Here is a 19,873-nt window from a genome sequence, read left to right as displayed (position 1 = left end):
AAATAAAGTCTCCTTCACTTGTTAGAAGAGCTGATGATCCATCGGAAGTTATATTCCCTGAGACATTGCTTTGTTTCCTCTGCTAGTCTTTTTTATTTTTTTTTCCAGTTGTGGGGCCTGAACTCTGGGCCTGGGCGCTGTCCCTCAGTTCTTCAGCTCAAGGCTAGCACTCTACCACTTAAGCCACAGCGCCACTTCCGGCTTTTCTCTTTTTGCTTATGTGGTGCTGAGGAATGGAACCCAGGGCCTCATGCATGCAAGGCAAGTGCTCTACCACTGAGCCACCTTCCCAGCCCAAGCCTGAGAATTTTTAACTTTCTTTAAAGCCTCCCTCTTCCAAATTGTCTGTAAATATACTGCCAGAGATTTTTCCAGAGCAGGTTCTTCTGGTTCACAAATCTTTTGTCCCTAAATACCAATGAGTAGACTAAATTCCTTCACTGGGAATCATAACTTGCCAGTTAACTTTTTGTGCTTCATATGGGCTAACTTGATTTTGGTATAAGACAGTGAATGGTATCACTTAGGAATAGTTCAGTGAAATGTCACATACTAGGGCCTACAGTGAGGTACAGGCTAATTGCTCACATGTAACAGGGCCCTGAAATAGGCAGCTGGGGTCTCTGTCCCATTCTTGCCAAGGTCAAACATGGTAGTGTATACCCCAGGAATCATATTTTTATTCTTGCTGAGAGGAAATTGGAAGGGGAGAGAGATACAAGATGCACAGTATGTACATTTTAAAGAGCTTCCTAAGAAACCCACACCTAACACTTCTGCTGACACTATGGGTCAACCTTGTTACTTGGAAGGAAGGTAGAGAAATCCAGTGGAGTCCAGCCTACCAAGTTCCCACCTAAAAGCCTTGCCTCTGTAATTTTGCTTACCTGGTCTCTGAGTATGAAATGCTTGTCTTCCTTCCTTGGGTGAATTGCAGTTATCCTTTCAAGACCAGCCCAAATGTCATACCTCCAGACCCCCAAAGGCAGGGCCAAATTCCCATCACTGTCTTTTGCAACATTAAGCTTGGTGTCAGGAATGCTTCCTGCCAGCCTCCTCTTGGCCTCGGGCCTGTCAGTCCCCTAACCCCTAAGACCCTCACCTAACTTTCACTCCTTTAGCCTCCATGCAGCCTCCCCTCCCCTGCGGCCTTCTCACTTGCCCACATTTGAATCCTATACAAATTGCTTGTCCCAGAACGTACAGGACAGATTGGGAAATGAAAAAGGGGGGAGTGGGGTTGATTCTGAGAGCCTGGTCACAGGCTCAAGCTGAGTTTTTTCTCCAGAGGTTAAAAGAAGCTCCCAGCTCTTGGGGCATGTATACACACTTGCATGAAATTAAACCTCCCATCCAGATTTTCCATTACTACCCTGCTGCTCAAAATCCCTCAGGACTTCAGCATCAGTCCTGACTACAAGGCCCTTTGGCATTTTCCTCCTGCCACTGCTCCCACCTCTGTTCTCACCCCCTCCCAGTCAGCCTATATAACATGCTTTTCTCCCAAGGGCCAGAATCTTTTCAGACTCCAAACTCCCACAAGCTGTGGCCTTTGCATGGTATATACATTTGCCTGCTTCGACAAAATTGCCTCCAGGAATTCTCCCTAATTGCCTCAGGCTGAGTTGGGGTCCCCGGTCTTTCTGTGGCCTCACATTTAATACTGTCTCTTGTACTAGGCTATACAACATGAGCACCCCTAGCTTTAGGGGCACAGTAGGCACTCAATGAATGTTCCATGTATGAAATGTGTATGTGTACAAGGGGCCAGGTAACAAGGAAGACATCACCAAGGTTGTATTCTGCTTTGATCAAGTGGATCATGATGCAAAGTCAACTAAGTATCAAAGTCAACTAAGGCAGCTCTTCTGAATGATGCTCATTTCTCAGGGTCCATCTGTCTACTCCACCGGGGATTGTATATCAGGTTTTCTCAGCAGCAGCAGCAGCAGCAGCAGCAGCACCACCACCACCACTATGAACGCTTTTAATCCAATGACTCTGTTGTGGGAGCTGGCTTAGGCACTGTAGGCTTGGTTTCTGGCACAGCCCAGGGCCTTACACAAGGTAGTCAAATACTCTACCACTGAGTTGCACCCGTAGTCTTCTCTGCAAGATGTTTACAAGCACCACTGGCTTCTTACAACCCATTCCAAAGTTGGGACAGCCAAAAATGTCCCCAGGGGAAATACTGCCTCTGGTTACTCTGGTTGAGTAACCGTATTTCTCCAGTTAGAATGGAGGTGCCAGGGCTGGGCCAGCCACCTGAGACCACCGTCCTCATTTCCTTGGGCCTTGCTGACCTCACTCTGGCACTTCTTCCTTGTAGCTGGTCCCACAGGCTTGAGCAGAGCCACAGGCTACCAAGAAACAAGTCTAACCTTTCTATGAAACTCTTCTCTGCAGGCTTATACAGCCTAGGAGCAGACATTGCAGCTCACTGGCTTTTGCACTTGCCAGCATACACCCAGACTGCTTTCAGGGAGTGAGGAGATGCCCACTGGGGAGCAGGTGAGGGAAGAGCAGTGCAGGGGCTTCTTAGTGCTGTGAGGTGGCCGCTGCACAGGACCATGTCTGCAGAGATGATTTATAGTCTTTGTTCTTAAAAGTCCAGGCTTTATTAACAACAGTGAGGCTGGTCACTCCATCCTCCTGGCTGAGAAGGCTGGGCCTGAAGGAGAGACCCAAAGCTAGCCCCACTGGTCTGCTTCCACTCCCACCTCCCTCCAGCTCCTCTAGGATGATCACATGATGAGAATCTGCTTTGAAGACACGAAAGGCTCCATTGAGGCTCCCAGAGCCCGCTGGTAGTCCTGCAGAGGGACTTCAGAGCAGGCTGGAGCTGTGAGCTGACCTTTGTGGATGAGGTTGCATAGAGTAAGGATCAACTTCTTGAACTCATCTGTGAGAGATGGGAGGATGTCAGACAGGACGATAGGGCTGTGGGCAGGAGCTGGTGCTGAATGCCAGTAAAGCCTCAAGAGCTGGGCATGGTGGCACTGCCCAGTCACTTAAAGAGGCAAAGGCTAGAAGATCTCAAGTTCAAGGCCAGCCTGGGAAAAACTAAAGAGACGCTAGCTCAAAAACAAGTAATAGGGCTGAGTGCCGGTGGCTCACGCCTGTAATCCTAGCTACTCAGGAGGCTGAGATCTGAGGATTGAGGTTCAAAGCCAGCAGGGCAGGAAAGTCCGTGAGATTCTTATCTCCAATAAACCACCAGAAAATTGGAAGTGATGCTGTGGTTCAAGAGGTAGAGCAATACCTTGAGCTGAAGAGCTTGGGGACAGTGCCCAGGCCCAGAGTTCAAGCCCCATGACAGACCAAAAAACAAAACAAAAAATAAAAATAGCTTGCTGGCAAAAATGGGGGTCTTGCTTTTTGTCTGGGCTGGCCTGGAACCCCAATTTCCAAATTTTTGCCTCCCAAATAGCTGGGATTAAAGGTGTGAATCACTGTGCCTAGCCCTTTTTTGGGAATGGTATTTCCTTGTGTAGGCCTGTAGTTAAAAGTTGATCTGGAACTTGTAATTCTCCTGCCTCAGCTGTTTGAATGTTGGGATTCCAGGTGTGTGTGAGTCACCATGCCCAGCCTGCTTTCTTTACTTGGTAGTCTTTCCTACTGTCAGCCCTTTAGGATAAGGGCAGTGTGTGTGTGTGTGCGTGTGCGCACAGGGCGTTCATGCATGCTGGTACTGGGGCCTTTAGGATAAGGGCAGTGGTGTGTGTTTGTGTGTGTGTGTGTGCGTGCGCAGGCACACGCATGGCACTCGGGCATTCATGCATGCTGGTACTGGGGCCGTTAGGATAAGGGCAGTGGTGTGTATGTGTGTGTGTGTGCGTGCGCGCACACATGCATGGTACACAGGCGTTCATGCATGCTGGTACTGGGGCCTGATAAGGGCAGTGCCATGTGTGTGTGTGTGTGCGTGCGCGCGTGCACATGCGCGTTCATGCATGCTGGTACTGGGGCCTGAATTCAAGATCTTGGGCTCTCGATTGCCTTTTTTTGCTACTGATTGGTGTTCTACCACTTGAGCCATACCTCCACTTCTGGCTTTTTTGTCGCTCATGGAGCTTGAACTCTGGGCCTGGGCGCTGTCCCTCAGCTTTTCAGCTCAAGGCTAGCACTCTACCACTTGAGCCACAGAGCTACTTACAGTTTTCTGAGTGGTTTATTGGAGATAAGAATCTCACGGAGGGGCTGGGAAGGTGGCTCAGAGTGGTAGAGTGCTTGCCTTGCATGTATGAGGTCCTGGGTTCGATTCCTCAGCACCACATAAGCAGAAAAAGTGGGAAGTAGCGCTGTGGCTCAAGTGGTAGAGTGCTAACCTTGAGCTGAATAGCTGAGGGACAGTGCTCAGGCACAGAGTTCAGGCCTCATGATGGGAGAGGGGGAGGGAACAAAAACAAAACAAAGAATCTCACGGAGGTTCCTGCTTGGGCTGGCTTTGAACCACAATCCTCAGATCTTAGCCTCCTGAGTAGCTAGGATTACATGTGTGAGCCACCAGTGAGGCTATTTCTGGCTTTTTTGCTGATTACCTAGAGATAAGAATCTTGTGGATTTGTCTGCCTATGGTGCCTATGAACCATGATCCTCAGATCTCAGACTCCTGAGTAGTTAAGATTACAAGTGTGAGCCACCCATGTCCTGCTACTTATTTGATACTTCGAGTTACTCTAGCTGCTGACTACAGCTGTGGCTGGAGGCTGTTTTCCTTTATCCTGTTTTGGGGCTGGCATCCATTCAACGCTGTGGGGCTCAGAGAAGCTGGTGGCTTCTGAAGTCATGGTAGACACTGCTCTCTATGATCTTAGGCATCAGATCATCATCTACTTACCTGGACCGTGGTTCTTCTTCCATTGGGACAACCAGAAGCCTCGAAGTTTGAGATCCTTAAAAATGAGCATGCTCTGTGGACACAGGGGGGACATGCTGGGATGAGGGTGAGAACTTCAGGTACTACTTAAGGGCACAGAATCCCTCCAGACTTGGGGGTTAAGCCTGAGTGTAGACACCTGCAGAGGCAGGGAAGAGGCTGTGGGGGCCTCTGGACCCTGGTCTGCAGGCATGTTTCCCCCTAGCTTACCACAGAGGCTGTGACAGGCTGTTTGGCCATCCCTCCATAGGTCACCATGGTTCCTCCGGGCCTGCACAGTCCAAAGGGAACAAAGAGTACGTGCAGGCAGAAAGAAACTGACATGATCAGTAGTACCCCTGGGGAAACCCACCACAACACTGATTTTTTTCAACCCTAATTCCTAAAGCTCTTTCCCAGAATCCCCAGGAAGGATTAAAATGCAGATTTCTAGGCCTGACCTAGAATTAGGAGGCAAGAAGTTATTTTAAAGAAAACAATACACAGGAATGGGAATCTAATTGAGTAGAATGCTTGCCTAGCATGTGTAAGGTCCTGGATTTGTTCTCTAGCAACATAAAAACCACATACATACATACCAGTTATAGTGGTATACAACACTTGTAATCCCAGCATTGGAGGCTGAGGTTGGAGAATCATGAGTTTGAAGCTAGTCTGGGCTACCTATGGAGTTTCAGGCTAGCTTAGATATATTGTGAGACCCTGTTTCAATACAGCAAAGCAAAACAAAACAATTAAAGCCTGCCATACTCCCCAGAAGACCAGGAAGCTTAGCCAGGGCTAAGGACTAAGTGCTGGAGATGAGTCCAAAGCCAGGTTCAGCTTGCTCCACACTGCTTATAGGAATGTGACTTTGGGCAATATACTGAAAATGGCCCAGACATTGTCACTTCACCTCTCATGCTCATCCTGACTGTCAGTACCATGAAATAATTCTGCAGTCATGATAGGACAATGTAGGGGACAATGATTGTCCTTGCATTGCAGGATATGTTCCCTCTAGTACTTGCTGTCTCAAGCAGAAGTGAGGATAATGTAATTTTAAAAGCTAAGTAAGGAAGTGGCGCTGTGGCTCAAAGTGGTAGAACAGTGTGCCCAGGCCCTGAGTTCAAGCCCCACAACTGTCCAAAAATAAAAAAATAAAAAGCTAATGAAACCAGACACTGTTGGCTCATGCCTGTGTGTAATCCTAGCTACCCAGGAAATTGAGGTCTAATGATCATGGTTCAAAGCAGCCCAGGCAGGAAGGTCTGAAACTCTTTTTTTTTTTGTTTTTTTTTTTTGGTCGGTCGTGGGGCTTGAACTCTGGGCCTGGGCACTATTCCTCAGCTCTTCAGCTTAAGGCGAGCCTCTCTACCACTTGAGCCACAGAGCTACTTCTGGTTTTTCAGAGTGGTTTATTGGAGATAAGAGTCTCACGAGTTTCCTGCCCAGGCTAGCTTTGAATTGTAATTCTCAGATCTCAGCCTCCTGGGTAGCTAGGATTACAGGTGTGAGCCAATGACGCCCAGCATCTGTGACACTCTTATCTCCAACTAACCACTGAAAAGCCAGAAGTGGAGGTATGGCTCAAATGTTAGAACACCAGCCTTGAGTGAAAAAAATTAAGTGTGTACACATGTATATGCACCTGTATGTGTACACACACACACATACACACACACACACACAGTCCTAATGAGGGAGGAGTCTTTGTTCCCCTCTCTGGAGTTTGTTGCTCAAGATGACTGGAGGCATATTTGGGACAATAGATGGAAGACTGTAAACTACATAATAGGAGTTCAGAGGCTGGTTGGGATGAAACCTTCCGGGGCAAGCCTGGCTGTCCTGCCTACTAAGCCTTGCACAAGATGATTACCCTCTCTGAGCTGCTTATTCTTTAAGTATAAAATGGAGATGGGGGTTGGGTGTAGCACAGTGGTAGAATATGTGCTTAGCATGCTGGGTTACACCCTCAACACAAAATAGGAGAAAAAAAAAATAGAAGGAATGTGGATTTGCAGCCATGGCCTACGGGTGGTGGGAGAGTATGGCACTGTGAGTCAACTGCAATGCAGTTCTTTGGCTGGGTGGTTTCTCTTCCTGCCCTCAGTGAAGCAATCTCAGCACTTGAGAGCTAATGAGTGCTCTCCATATCCCTTACCTGATTCACCTGGGAGGACCTATACGAGTTGGGCAGAGTCTTTTCAGGCACTTTGCCCTACAGCTGGAGAAATCTACATTAGTGGGAAGAATAGAATGTGCACAGCTAACCTCAGCAACAGAGTTTCTTCTCCTTGGCTATGGAGAGGGGCAATAAGTTATATGTTCACCCTTCCTCTTGTATTTATATATCCCCTCCCAAATGTTTTTTTTTAATAGGCATAATGTGTGTTTTAAAAGGCAACTTTAAAAAAAAACTGGTAAAGCTACCAAATTCAGGCTCTGTGACTTTTTTTTTTTGGTCCGGTCATGGGGCCTGAACTCTGGGCCTGGGCGCTGTCCCTCAGCTCTTCAGCTCAAGGCTAGCACTCTACCACTTGAGCCACAGCGCCACTTCCGGCTTTTTTTTCTTGCTTATGTGGTGCTGAGGAATCGAACCCAGGGCCTCATGCATTCAAGGCAAGCGCTCTACCACTGAGCCACCTTCCCAGCCCTCTGTGACTTTTTTTTTGTCAGTCATGGGGCTTTAATTCTGGGCCTGGGCACCCCCTCAGCTCTTCAGCTCAAGGCTGGCACTCTACCACTTGAGCCACAGGCCACTTCCGGTTTTCTGAGTGCTTTATTGGAGATAAAAACTTCAGTCTTTTCTGCCTGGGATGGCTTTGAACCTCAATCCTGAGATCTCAACCTCCTGAGTAGCTAGGATTATAATGCCGAGCTACTGGTGCTCAGCTCAGTGACCTTTAAAAGGGCCCTAGGTTATAAGTTCTAATTCTGCGGTCCCTGGTAAAACTGAAGTCTCCATAGAAGACTTAATTTCCTTCTCTATGCTGGCTCATGTTGACACTGGACCTGGTCTGTTGGTCAGTTGACAGTCTTCCTTGGTAGCGATCTGGAGGGATTGTGAAAATTGGACTTGCAGCCTGAGGAACTTACGCTAGGTGGCGCAGCAGTTCTGTGGAGCTTTTTCCACCAACACAGTTGAGAGCAAGCCGTGGAGGGGGTATGTCCTGGAAAATAAGGACCCTGCAGTGAGGAAGTTGTCATGCTGCTGGGGGAGGGTAGGGCAGGATGGGAGATTAGGGGGGAAGGGAGCGAGAGAGAGGGGAGGACCTGACGACTGCAACAAACAGTATTGCCCTGACCCACAGGTTGTCAGAAGGAAGGAGTGAAGGAAGTGGAATGTGTTCATGCCTTTGAATTTGCTTTGAATTTGCTCAGGCCTTTTAACAATTTTGTCCTATCATCCATTTCTGGAATTGGCTCAAAATTTATTTCTTCTGGGAAGGAAAAGACAAGAAGCATCTACATTCAATTTCAAGGGACCTCAGCTTCCTGAATGCTCCTCTGTTTAATGTCTAACCTCAACCTTCATAAAAGTTCTCCAAACACTCCTGATAGTGTGGGTTTGGTTTTTCCAGATGGTCTAATTCAAAGAGACTCAGAGTTTGCTTACTCCCTGGGCCTGCTGTGGGTGAATGTTCTGGAAGGGATATCTGTCTGGGGCCAGTCTTAACATATCATTTGTAACTATTTGGTCCTAAGTCTGGGTTTCTTCATCTATAAAACTGGTGGCAAAACTGGGCGCCAGTGACTCGAGCCTACAGTCCTAGATACTCAAGAGGCTGAAACAGAGGATTATGGTTTGAAACTAGCCTGGGAAGAAAAGTCTGAGATGCTGTCTTCAGTTAACTAGCAAAATGTGGGCAGAAGACGTAGCTGAAGTGGTAGAGTACCAGCTGTGAGGAAGAAAGTCAAGCAAGAGTGCAAAGCCCTAAGATCAAGCTCTGATACTAGCACAAAAACAAAACTGCTGACAACTACTTTGTTGAACTTTTCTAGGGTTGGGAGGAAAAGTGAGAGACAGAAGGAATGTAGTTTCTTTCTCTTCCTTCTCTATGCCTGTTTCCTCAGGCCCTCTCTCAGTTCTAAGACACATATCCCTTGAAGGGGTTGAAACTGTAGATGTTAAGACTGCAGGTCATACAGTGTTTCCTGAACTTTGTTTCTCCTGCCTCCCTCATGCATCCGGGCAGTTCACACACACTGTCCCCTGGTTGGGAGGCATGGGCTTTATTCTTCTAAGAAAAGGCAAAGGTGGTTTTCACACAGGAGCAAGGGACTAGTCTCCAGCTTTTCTACCTAAGTCAGCTTTCTGTGGGGAGAAGGGCCTGCCATTAGAGGAATGTCCTCTTCCTGGTACCTTGAAGAAGTTTTTTGTTTCAGGCTTCCTTAGTTCCTCCTCTGTGATGATGTGCTCGGCCCCCAGGTCTTTTAGTCTGTCCATCAGCTTCTGGATGTCAGGTCTGGAAACCAAACACAATCCAAGGTCTCTGGTCATACCTGCTGGCTTTCTTGCCACAAGGCTTCAGGGCCCTTCTCCCACAGCAGGAAGAAGCCATACTTTGTTTTGGGAAACTGGGATTGGGGTCTAGCCAGATCTGGAGCAGGGGCCAGTCATATAAATTAGTCACATCCCAACAGCTCTTGGCTTCATTTCCTCACTGGCCATTCCAACTAGACAGAGCAAGACTGAGAGATGTGTATGCGTCTGTGTATGTACTGGGACTTGAATCCATGTCCCTTAGGTTTTTTTTTGTTCAAGGCTGGTACTCTGCCACTTGGTCCACAGCTCCATTTCCAGCTTTTTGGTGGTTAATTGGAGAGAGGAGTTACAGATTTTCCTTCCCTGGCTGGCTTCATATAGCAATCCTCAGGTTTCAGCCTCAAGAGCAGCTAAGATTACAGACATGAGTCACTGGCACCCAGCCAGGTTGGGAGATTTCTGTAGCTTCTGCCAGCTCATGGATGCTAGAAACCATGTGTACCCAGGAGAAGCCAACCCACTTCCGGGTTTTTTCTACTGAAATGACAAACTTAGTTTCCTCTTTTCAAGGGGCTCTTCAGAGTATTGTGTAAACATAAACTAGCCCAGGAATGGGTGGTACCCTGCTTCTCTGTCCAAGACAAACAATAATTTTTGCTAGTGTCACTGAGGAGCCAGGAATTGAAGTAAGTATTAATTCTCCTAAGACTGGACTTCCATGATAAGACATGGCCATATTGTTGGAATGAAGAGGGTTAAATGAACTGGGTAAACAATAGAAATAATCTGTTACTGACTTGCGTGTCTTCCTGAGCATGCTGCTTTCTCTCTGAAACTTCAGCTTCCTCATCTGTAAGAGAGATGACAAACCTGCCCCATCTCCTTCACAGCTGAGTTTAGTATAAAACCTAAGGGGACAGGGAACTCTGGCTAGACAGTTCACAGGAGGAATAGCCCAGGATTAAAACCTTTCTTTTTTCTTTTATCTTTTAGTGCCAATTCTAGGAATTGAACTCAGGGCCTGGATACTATCTCTGAGCTTTTTGCTCATACCTAGCACTCTATTGCTTGAACCACAACTTCATTTCCAACTGTGTGTGTGTGTGTGTGTGTGTGTGTGTGTGTGCATGTGTGTGTGTGTGTGCGTGCGCGCATGTGCATGCATGTGTGTATGTGTGTGTATGTGTATGTGTGTGTGATTAATTCCAGATAGAGTCTTAAGGATTTTCCTGCCCAGGCTGGCTTCAAACTATGATAGTCAGATCTCAAACTCCTGAGTACCTAGGATTACAGGTGTTAGCCAAGTACACGGCAACTCAAATCTTTCCTAAATGTCAACTGTGGTTTTGAAAATACATCCTAAGTCAAGTCTTCACCACTCTTGGCTGTTTAGTACGAGTAGTCTCCATCTCCTCCTTGCTGTCTATACATCTTAGAGATACAGTCAAAGGTCACCTTAACTTCATTTGTGGGGGTTGACTCATCTGCTTTAGCATCCAACTTTAACTATCCATAAAGTAGGCCGTTTGTTTGTGCAAAAGTGCCATCTGGTGGAGATGTGGGCACCTACAGGATCATGAGGTGGAAAGGCACAAGTCCTGGCCTTGGAATTAGTCCTCCCCACACACCTGTCTCGGACGACGTTGATTGTCCTTAGGCCCAGGGCTGCAGCGATCTGGATGACTGCTTGCCCCACTCCACTGTTGGATGCATTCTGAATGACAGAATCCCCTGTGGAACCAGGAAGAGAAAAAGTCAGGCCCCCTTGTAGACCTGACTTCCAGACAGGATTCCTAGCATAGGGCAAGAGATGGAGGCCTCAGGATCAAAAGGAGCCTGGGACCTGGCAGTAGAGCTTTTCAGTGGAGCACCAAGAAAATGCCTAGCTTTGCTGTTTACTTACTGCATGATTTTATTTAAACAGCCAAACTTTTGGGGCCTCTTTCCCCATTGATTAAAAACAAACAAAAAAACCCTCCAAAGACTACTAAAAGCAGCTCATGGTCACTATACCACAGCACTTTAGGCCAGGTCCTGTACTAAGTGTAATGCTGCAATGATCCATCAGTCCTCAGAGCTCTTCTCCATCTTCCAAGTGGAACTTGAATTCACTTGGTGAGAGAAAGTTAAGACTGGGTCCAGCCTTAAGTTTGCCTGGCTGGGGCTGGACCTCAACCTCAGTGTTTTGAAGACGTGACATACTCCATGTGTGTCCATGGGGATTATGCGTGTGAAAGCACTATGTGAACAGAAATTGCTGTATAAATGGTGGGCAGAATCCCTAAAACAAAGTTCAGCATTTTGAAAACACAGGGATGGCGTCTATCTTGTCTGGCTTTGTGTCCCCAGAGCTTAGCACAGCTCAATGCATTTTTGCTGGGTGACAGCATTCCATCCCAAGCTCTAGAGAATGTGACCTTTTAGCAGTTTCCCAGAGCCTGCTCCTAGTGAGACTTCAGCACATTTTCTAGGAACCTAGACACTTTTCTCAGTAAAAGCAACAACACACTCACCTAGGTTAGAGGCTGTTGTCCTCCTAGAGTCTTCCTCAGCAAGTTCCCATAATTGCAGAACCAGAATTGAGTCACACCTGCTGGGGAGTCCTTGGCCAGCTACCCCCATACCCACTCCCCCAAGCCCCTACCTGGCTGTAGCTGCTCGAAGTCCATCAACATCCTGTAGGCCGTGCAAGGGTTGACACCCAGGGTAGCAGCACTCTGAAGAGAGATGTCATTGGGAACTTGGATCAGCGCTTCCTCACTGAAGACGGCCTCTGTCCTCCAGGTTCCTGAGTCAGAGGACAGGCAGAGCAGTGAGGAGGCATCTTCTGCACACCCAACCCTGGGCGTCCTTCCTGGGTACATGAGCAGCTAGGACAGCCAACTTCAGGTAATGTTCCAAGGTGGGGTTGGGGTGGGGCGTGTGTCTGTGTGTGTGTGTCTGTGTGTGAGTGTCCTGTGTCTGTGTGTGTCACAGTGCAGGGGCTGAGGACCACTAACTGCTGGCCTCTGAGAAGCCCCTTCTCCACCTTCCATAGCTTCCTCAAGGGCTGACTTGGGAGATTACAGAAAACAAATGTCAAGGTGGAAGCCAACAGATTTGACACTCAAAACTGACCTCCCCTGTAGCTGGCTGTATACAAATGAAAGGAGATAAGAGGATATGAACAAATCCTGTGCCACTGGAAAGAAATGATTGTTATTCCAGCCCACATTCTAGTTCCAAACCAAAGCAATGCAGAATTTCAGTACCAAGAAGACCCTTACTGAGTTTCAATACCCCCCATCTGTCACCCCCTTATCTGACATGGAGATTGATGGAATGACCTGCCCATAGCTTCCTGGCCATGTGAGCAGAGCTGAAGCATGTGCTACCTGCACCAGGCTCTGGACATAGACCTTCACTTGTTTGTGCTTCCTTTCCTTCCTCTCTTTTTTTTTTTTTGGTCCGGTCATGGGGCTTGAACTCTGGGCCTGGGCGCTGTCCCTCAGCTCTTCAGCTCAAGGCTAGCGCTCTACCACTTGAGCCACAGCACCACTTCCATCTTTTTTCTTTTTGCTTATGTGGTGCTAAGGAATCAAACCCAGGGCCTCAAGCATGCAAGGCAAGTGCTCTACCACTGAGCCACCTTCCCAGCCCCTCCTTCCTCTCTTTTATTTTATTTTTTAAGTTTTTTTTTGCCATTCGCGGGGCCTGAACTCTGGGCCTGGGCACTGTCCCTCAGCTCTTTAGCTCAAGGGTAGTGCTCTACCACTTGAGCCACAGCGCCACTTCTGGCTTTTTCTGCTTATGTGGTGCTGAGGAATCTAATCCAGGGCCTCATGCATGCAAGGAAAGCACTATACCACTGAGCCACCTTCCTAGCCCCTCTCTTTTTAAAATTTCATTTTATTTATTTTTGTTGGTCCTAGGTTTGAACTCTGAGCTTGGGCATATCACTAAGCTTTTTTGTGCTAGCACTCTACCACTTGAACCAGAGCTCCACTTTTGACTTTTTCAGGTAAACTGGAGATAAGAAGAGTCATACAGACTTTCCTACCCAAGCTGGCTTTGAAGTATGATTCTCAGATCTCAGCCTCCTTAGTAGTAAGGATTACAGGCATGAGCTACCAGCGCCACTAGTTTCTTTTTATTTTTGTGGTGCTGGGGTTTGACCCTAGAATCTGGTACATTATAGGCAGGCACTCTACCACTGAGCTATACCAATATTGCTTTTTTTTTTTTTTTAAACAGCTATGGTCTTCTGTTGCCTCCTTGTCCCAAGTAACGAGTTCTGTGCTGTTATATCCCTTACTGCTACTCTAGTATGGTAAAACAGGCCAGAAACAAACAAGTAGATCTTAGAATTATAGAGACAGTAGCAGTGGCGTTACTTTAGGTGGGAATCAAGGGTGTCTTTTCTGAGGAGATGACAGGTAAAGAGATACAAGATGGAGATGCTATAACCACTCTTGAGTATAAGCATAATACTGAAGAGCCCACACTGGAGGAGAGATGGAAGAGCCACTGGAGGGACAGAGCTGATGGGACTGATGATGGGGCACAGGCTAGAGGAATGTCAGGTGGATGTTCCTGATCATGAGCCAGGGTAACCATGAGTCTTACAAACGTATTTAAGTAGACGTACATAACAGAAGTCTAAGTGCTATGGAGCAATATTTATCTTTATTATGTGCTAAAGTTTGGATCTTAAATGTCCCCCAATTAAGGGGTTTTCCTGAAGGTGATAATTGGGACCCAGGCCCTCTTCTTACTCTTTACTTCCCAGCTACCGTAAGCCAGCAGGCCTCCTCTGACACGTGCTCTTACTTTGATGTCCTGGGTTGCTATAGGCACAAAGTAATATGCCCAGACCAACCAGTCATGGACTGGAGCCTTCAGGACTGTGAGCCACAACAAATTTCCTCTTTCTAAAGCTGATTCTGTCACAGCCACAGAAAGTGACTAATGTACTGCATATGCCATACTCTGCTATTTTTTATTCCATTCTGCTCAATTTTAGTAAAAAGGGAAAAAAAAACTATTTTCTAGTGTTTAGATTGATGTTGCTTATGGGTAACAGCCTACTGTCTGAGAACACAGAGCTCAGGGCCATAGTGAGCAGTAGATTTATTTAGAAGGGGAAATCTCTGACAAGCCTTGACGGGGATCAAGGAGCTCTGACATCTTTACGATCTCTAGGTTGCTGGGGGGAAAGACTAGGAGAGAGGGTAGTATGGGAGAGATAGTGGGCAGGGGATGAGTTCTAAGGTGATAGCCTTCTAGGGGTTTGAACTTGACTACTGGCAGTGGGGATGAAGCAGAATCGACAGGATCTGGTGAGGATGGGTGACAGGGGAGGCTCCTTTCACAGGCAGGAGGCTGCTTGAGGAAGACAAAGAGAATATGGGCCTCGGAATCAGACAATCCTTTTCTCCACTGTGTTCTCTCTATGTCACCTTGGAGAAACTGCTCTGAGTCTTGTTAGTCCAGTGCTTGGTGTCTGGGATATCGTAGGGACTTGTGAACCAGCTTCTAAAGCTTTTGGCTGCCCATGAACTAGCCAGCTGCTGAGATTCTAACAGCATCTGTAATCATGTGGCCCAGCTGTGGGAAGCAGAGAGTGGCCCAGGCAATAAAAAAACCATGCTTCATGAGGAGGGAGACAATGTGGGCCTCAGGGTCTGGGGAGGGGAGTGGAGGTGGGAAGGTAGGGCAGGGATGCAGGAACACTCATCAAAGGTCCTGCCAATCCTAGAGTAGTTCTGTAGCTGAGAAAGTCAGAGTTGGTAAAGTAAAGGATTTTCTGGAATCTAGGAGGTACCTAAGCATTTTCATTTAGCCTGGTAGTCAAATTTTCATACACATTATGCCCTTTTATCTCAGAGACACTTATGGTACTAAGTGCCAAACACCTAGTGTAGGAAATAAGGGTGCTTTCTATGTCCCCTTCTGGCACAGCAATGGAAATTCAACCTTTGACATGGATTTTTAGGGCTTAGCAGTATTTCAGAAGTCCTATACCTCTCTTAAGTGTTCAGATGGCTGGGCTCTCTCAGTGCCAGGTGGGTGTGGGAGAGGGTGGAGCTATTCTTGGCATCTTCCCTGAACTCAGAGAAGAGCTTGTAAACATCTGTCACAGCCGTTTCCCTGTCTAGTACCTTTCTCTCTCTAGAGGTGTTCTTTCCTAACCTCTGAGCTGTCTACCACAAGGCCCCACCCTCTGTACCACAGAAGTGAACAATGACTCAACCAGGATAACTGGAGTGGTCCAGCCAGTGTCCCAGGTGACTGCTTCATGGCTGGGCAAGGGGAGAGACAGCAGATGGTCATGTGGAGTGTGCTTATTTGTTTGTTCTCAGGGTGATGCAAACCTCAAGCTGCAGGTGGTCATCTATGAATGCTACATATCAGATAGATTTCAATCTTGGCACTGCTCTTTTATGACTGGTGACTTCAGGCACATTACATAATCCCTGACATTTATCTCATCTGTGAAATGTGGAGAATAAAGTATTTACCTCATGTTGGGGGAATGACTGAGTTCATATGTGTGAAGTGCTTAGAACAGTGCCATATTCCTTAGTGTGGCTCTGTAAGGAAGGCCTTGCCCTGTCTGTGGCTGCTTTCACCTTTTGATTTCCTTTTTTTTTTTTTTTGGTGTTACTGGAGTTTGAACTCAGCGCTTTGTATCTGCTTGCTCAGCTAGTGCTTTACCAATACCTCCAACCTGACTTTTTGCTTTTTTTTTTTTTTTTTAGTGGTTTTTGGGATGGAGTCTTGTGGAACTTTCCATTTGGAAAAGCTAGCTTCGAATAGACTAGCTTTGAATTGTAATCCTCTGGACTTTAGCTTCTTGAGTACCTAGGATTACAGGTGTGAGCCACTGGCACCCAGCCCCTCTTCATCTTTTTAACCTTCTCTTTCTTGCAACCCTCTCCACATACAAATCTTCTTCTGGAGACACACTGGTTTTCCACCATTTCCCAAACTCACCTTTGTATGGGCTCATTTTAAATCCTCTGCATGAGATGAGTTTTGGCTCATCTCTACCTAATAAAACCAATCCATCAAAGACCTGTTCTAATGAAACATCCTCCACAATGTTTTTTCTGACCCCTCTCTAGGACTGTCTTTGCCTCTCTCTTGTTCTAGTACTTATTTTTCCTTTTTTTTTTTGCCAATCCTGGGGCTTGAACTCAAGGCCTGGGCCCTGTCCCTGAGCTTCTACTGCTCAAGGCTAGCACTCTACCATTTGAGCCACAGTACCACTTCTGGCTTTTTCTGCTCATGTGGTACTGAGGAATCAAACTCAGGGCTTCATGCATGCTATGCAAGCACTCTACCACTGAGCCACATTGCTAACTCTCTAGTACTTTCTTATACACACATGCACATAGAGTCACCTCTACTTCCTGTGTACTTAGACCATTCCCTTTATTAAGGTTATGGGTTTACAGACTTCTTCAATTAGAATGGAAGCTCCTGGAGGGTAGGGCCTACATGATTTGTATTCTCCATGAACTTTAGAACAAGGGTTTAGAGATTCAGAGAATCACAGCTCCCCTGAGCAGTGATTCTTCCAGAGCAAAAGAAATAGAATTCTGCACTCCTCACTCAGTTCCCATCTCTACGAACTTACTAATGCATCCACATTGCTTAGTTACACTAAGCCAATGAGTAGGAGTCTCCAGAGTGAGCAAAACAGCATCTGAATGAATGAAAAGGCTGTTCACACCTGGGGAAACTCACCCAAACCAGCATTTGCTGGGATCACCCAGTCTCCTGGGTGCAACCCAGTTACACTGCTGCCCACGGCTACCACCTTCCCGATGCCTTCGTTCCCTCCGACAGCAGGCAGCTTGGGAAGGAAGCCGTAGTTCCCTGAGGGAGAAGAGCACAGATGGTCATCTAGTCAGGCCTGGGCAGTGATAGGACACAGACTTTGGAGTCAGTCAGACCTGAGCCCACCTGGGTTTTAACAGGGTGTCTACCTAACCAAGCTGTAGCCTCAGTTTCCTGACTAGGGGGCTAATCCTCTTTAACACTGCTCAGACTTAGGAGGAAAAAAATCCCAGGAAGGAGCCTAGTCATGTCCCAGCAGTTTCCTGGGGCTCACTTTACTCTCCACTGCACTCTTTCTGCCTCTCACAAAGCCTGGGGGTCCTGAGGAGAGAGGTCAGAAGGAGAACACTGCAGTTGGCTCCTCTGGTGAACAGCTTCAGCTAATCACAGGGATGTCACACCCACCACACCTGAGAAGGGACAGAAATGAGGTGGCAGCAGATTGAAAAAGCCAATTAACATAAGCTCCCGAAACCAAGGTTACCTTGGATCATATTTATGTCAGATGGATTGATAGGGGCTGCCAGCATCCTCACGTGGACGTCTGATCCTTTCACCGCAGCCAGTTCCAGGTTCTTCAGTCTAAGCACAAAGCAAAAGAGAGACAGACGTTAATGTCAGCCAGGCGAGGCTGGGTGTCTTCCACTGAAATCATTTCCTAAAGTAGGTCAACATGTCTGAGATGTCATGTGTGCCCAGAATTCGGTTCTTCTGGGAGAATTCTGTGCTATAAGAACAGCACAGTGTAGCAAATGGATCACTAAAGGCAAAAGCCTTTGGTAGCCTGGCTTGACTCTGGCTTTCTCCAAACTTTCTTGGCTCTAAGAATCATGTAAATGAACCCATCAATACATATTCTCAGGACCTATCTCTGATGCATACAACCAGCATCTCCAGCTAAGGGTGCTGCAAGAAGTTCTTCTAAACACTCAAACTAGGGAATCTGTGGACCAGCACTATAGTCTTCCACTTGTTTGTTGTTTTGTCAGGACTAACAGATGTGTGACAGAGGATATTGCTCTTAGTGGTAGAAGGTGTGGAGGGAAGACAGTAGGGAGAATGGTTTCTGCATCTAGGAAGAACTTCCTGGTGACTTTCATTAATGCTGCAGAATGATGTCCCTTCTGGGTGGGATCCTGGTCTGTTTGAAAGGATGCTAGATAGAGTGAGGGACCTTAGAAGAAAATTTCCACAATGGGATGGCTGGGGCATCAGGGGCAAGTTTCTTTTCTATTCTCTACCTCCCCATTGTACAATGGGGTGGGAATGGGGGTTTGTACTTGGTGGCTTCCCTCAGCTTCTCTCACTTCAAGTCTTTGTTCAGTCGTTTGTTCATGATGGGACATAATGGGACCAGCATTGCTTGCTCTGCTTAATGTATATTCCCAGCAAAAGCTTCTGAGGGAGGCCTAGTCACAAGGTCCATGCTACTTTCATTATTTAAAAAAAGTTATTTCCCTCCCTCCCTCCCTTCCTTTTCTTTTTCTGGCCAGGCATGGTACATTACAATACCAGTACTCAGGAAGCTAAGGCAAAAGGATAGAAAATTTGAAGCCAGACTGGGCTACACAGTGAGACTTGTCTAAAAAAACCAAGGGAAATTTGCTAGCCAGACTGCATAGTTACTAGACAGTCAGGCCCTGTGACTCCTTTTTCTCTATACTCCACACTTTAGGTCGGCAATGCTTCTCTGCCCAAATGTATTTAGTAAGTAGTATCTTTAAAATTTTTTTTTTTTACCAAAGCCACATAAAACTCCCAATTAAGAATTTGTGTGCATGGGATCACAGTATCATCACACTAAATTAAGGCAATCCACTTCCTTCCTGAAAGAGATCCCACCTCTTAATTAGGCTTAAGGCTTGATCATGGGGTACAGTGTGATTCTCCAGAAATGTTTTGTACGGATAGTGATAATGGAGGCAGGTACTTAGGTGTTTCTTACACACCAGGTCCTGTGCTAAGGGCTTTAAGTCCATGACGTAATTTATGAGGTAACTTCTCTCCTTGCCTGAGGTTAGAACGAGGCTGCTCAGGTGACCCATAAGTGGCAGGTTTATATAATTACAAAGCCAGTACTCTGATTGATGCTGCTCAACATCAGAATCCTGAAATGAGTCTAGGAAACCGCGATCGCCAACATGGAGTCTACTTTGGGAATCCCACAAAAAGATAGGCTATGTCTCACCATGGACTGAGAAACAGCAGCAAGAAACAAAACCAGAAAACTCTCTACTAGGAAGGAGGGTATAGCCAGGGGCAGAAATAAAGGGCTTTTTAAAACAAAGGAAGAGGGCTGGGAAGGTGGCTCAGTGGTAGAGTGCTTGCCTTGCATGCATGAGGCCCTGGGTTCGATTCCTCAGCACCACATAAGCAAAATGAAAAAAGCCGGAAGTGGCGCTGTGGCTCCAAGTGGTAGAGCGCTAGCCTTGAGCTGAAGAGCTGAGGGACAGCACCCAGGCCCAGAGTTCAGGGCCCACCACCGGACCCCCCCAAAAAAACAAAAAAAAACAAAGGAAGAGGCTTAGTGGTAGAGTGCTTGCCTTGCATGCATGAAGCCCTGGGTTCGATTCCACAGTACCACATAAACAGAAAAAGCCACAAGTGGCGCTGTGGCTCAAGTGGTAGAGTGCTAGCCTTGAGCAAAAAAAGCCCCACGACAGTGCTCAGGCCCTGAGTTCAAGCCCTAGGACTGGCCAAAA

General features: G+C 47.0%; 1 protein-coding gene across 1 annotated transcript in view; it reads right to left on the bottom strand.

Moving 5' to 3' along the window:
- Window positions 1-2,591: 2,591 nt before the first annotated feature.
- Mecr (mitochondrial trans-2-enoyl-CoA reductase) overlaps window positions 2,592-19,873 on the bottom strand; it is a 27,966-nt gene continuing 10,684 nt past the window's right edge. Inside the window, exons 2-10 of the mRNA XM_013033039.1 lie at window positions 17,656-17,753; window positions 17,079-17,210; window positions 11,992-12,135; window positions 10,976-11,078; window positions 9,225-9,327; window positions 7,958-8,031; window positions 5,090-5,150; window positions 4,841-4,913; window positions 2,592-2,902 (exon numbers count right to left, since the gene is read on the bottom strand). Of these exons, the coding sequence (XP_012888493.1) occupies window positions 2,745-2,902; window positions 4,841-4,913; window positions 5,090-5,150; window positions 7,958-8,031; window positions 9,225-9,327; window positions 10,976-11,078; window positions 11,992-12,135; window positions 17,079-17,210; window positions 17,656-17,753 (946 nt within the window). The 3' untranslated portion in view covers window positions 2,592-2,744. The remainder of the gene's footprint in view (window positions 2,903-4,840; window positions 4,914-5,089; window positions 5,151-7,957; window positions 8,032-9,224; window positions 9,328-10,975; window positions 11,079-11,991; window positions 12,136-17,078; window positions 17,211-17,655; window positions 17,754-19,873) is intronic.

This window comes from Dipodomys ordii, unplaced genomic scaffold (genome assembly GCF_000151885.1).
Source record: "Dipodomys ordii isolate 6190 unplaced genomic scaffold, Dord_2.0 Scaffold6, whole genome shotgun sequence".
Taxonomy (NCBI): domain Eukaryota; kingdom Metazoa; phylum Chordata; class Mammalia; order Rodentia; family Heteromyidae; genus Dipodomys; species Dipodomys ordii.
This window is presented reverse-complemented; position numbering and strand designations above follow the sequence as displayed.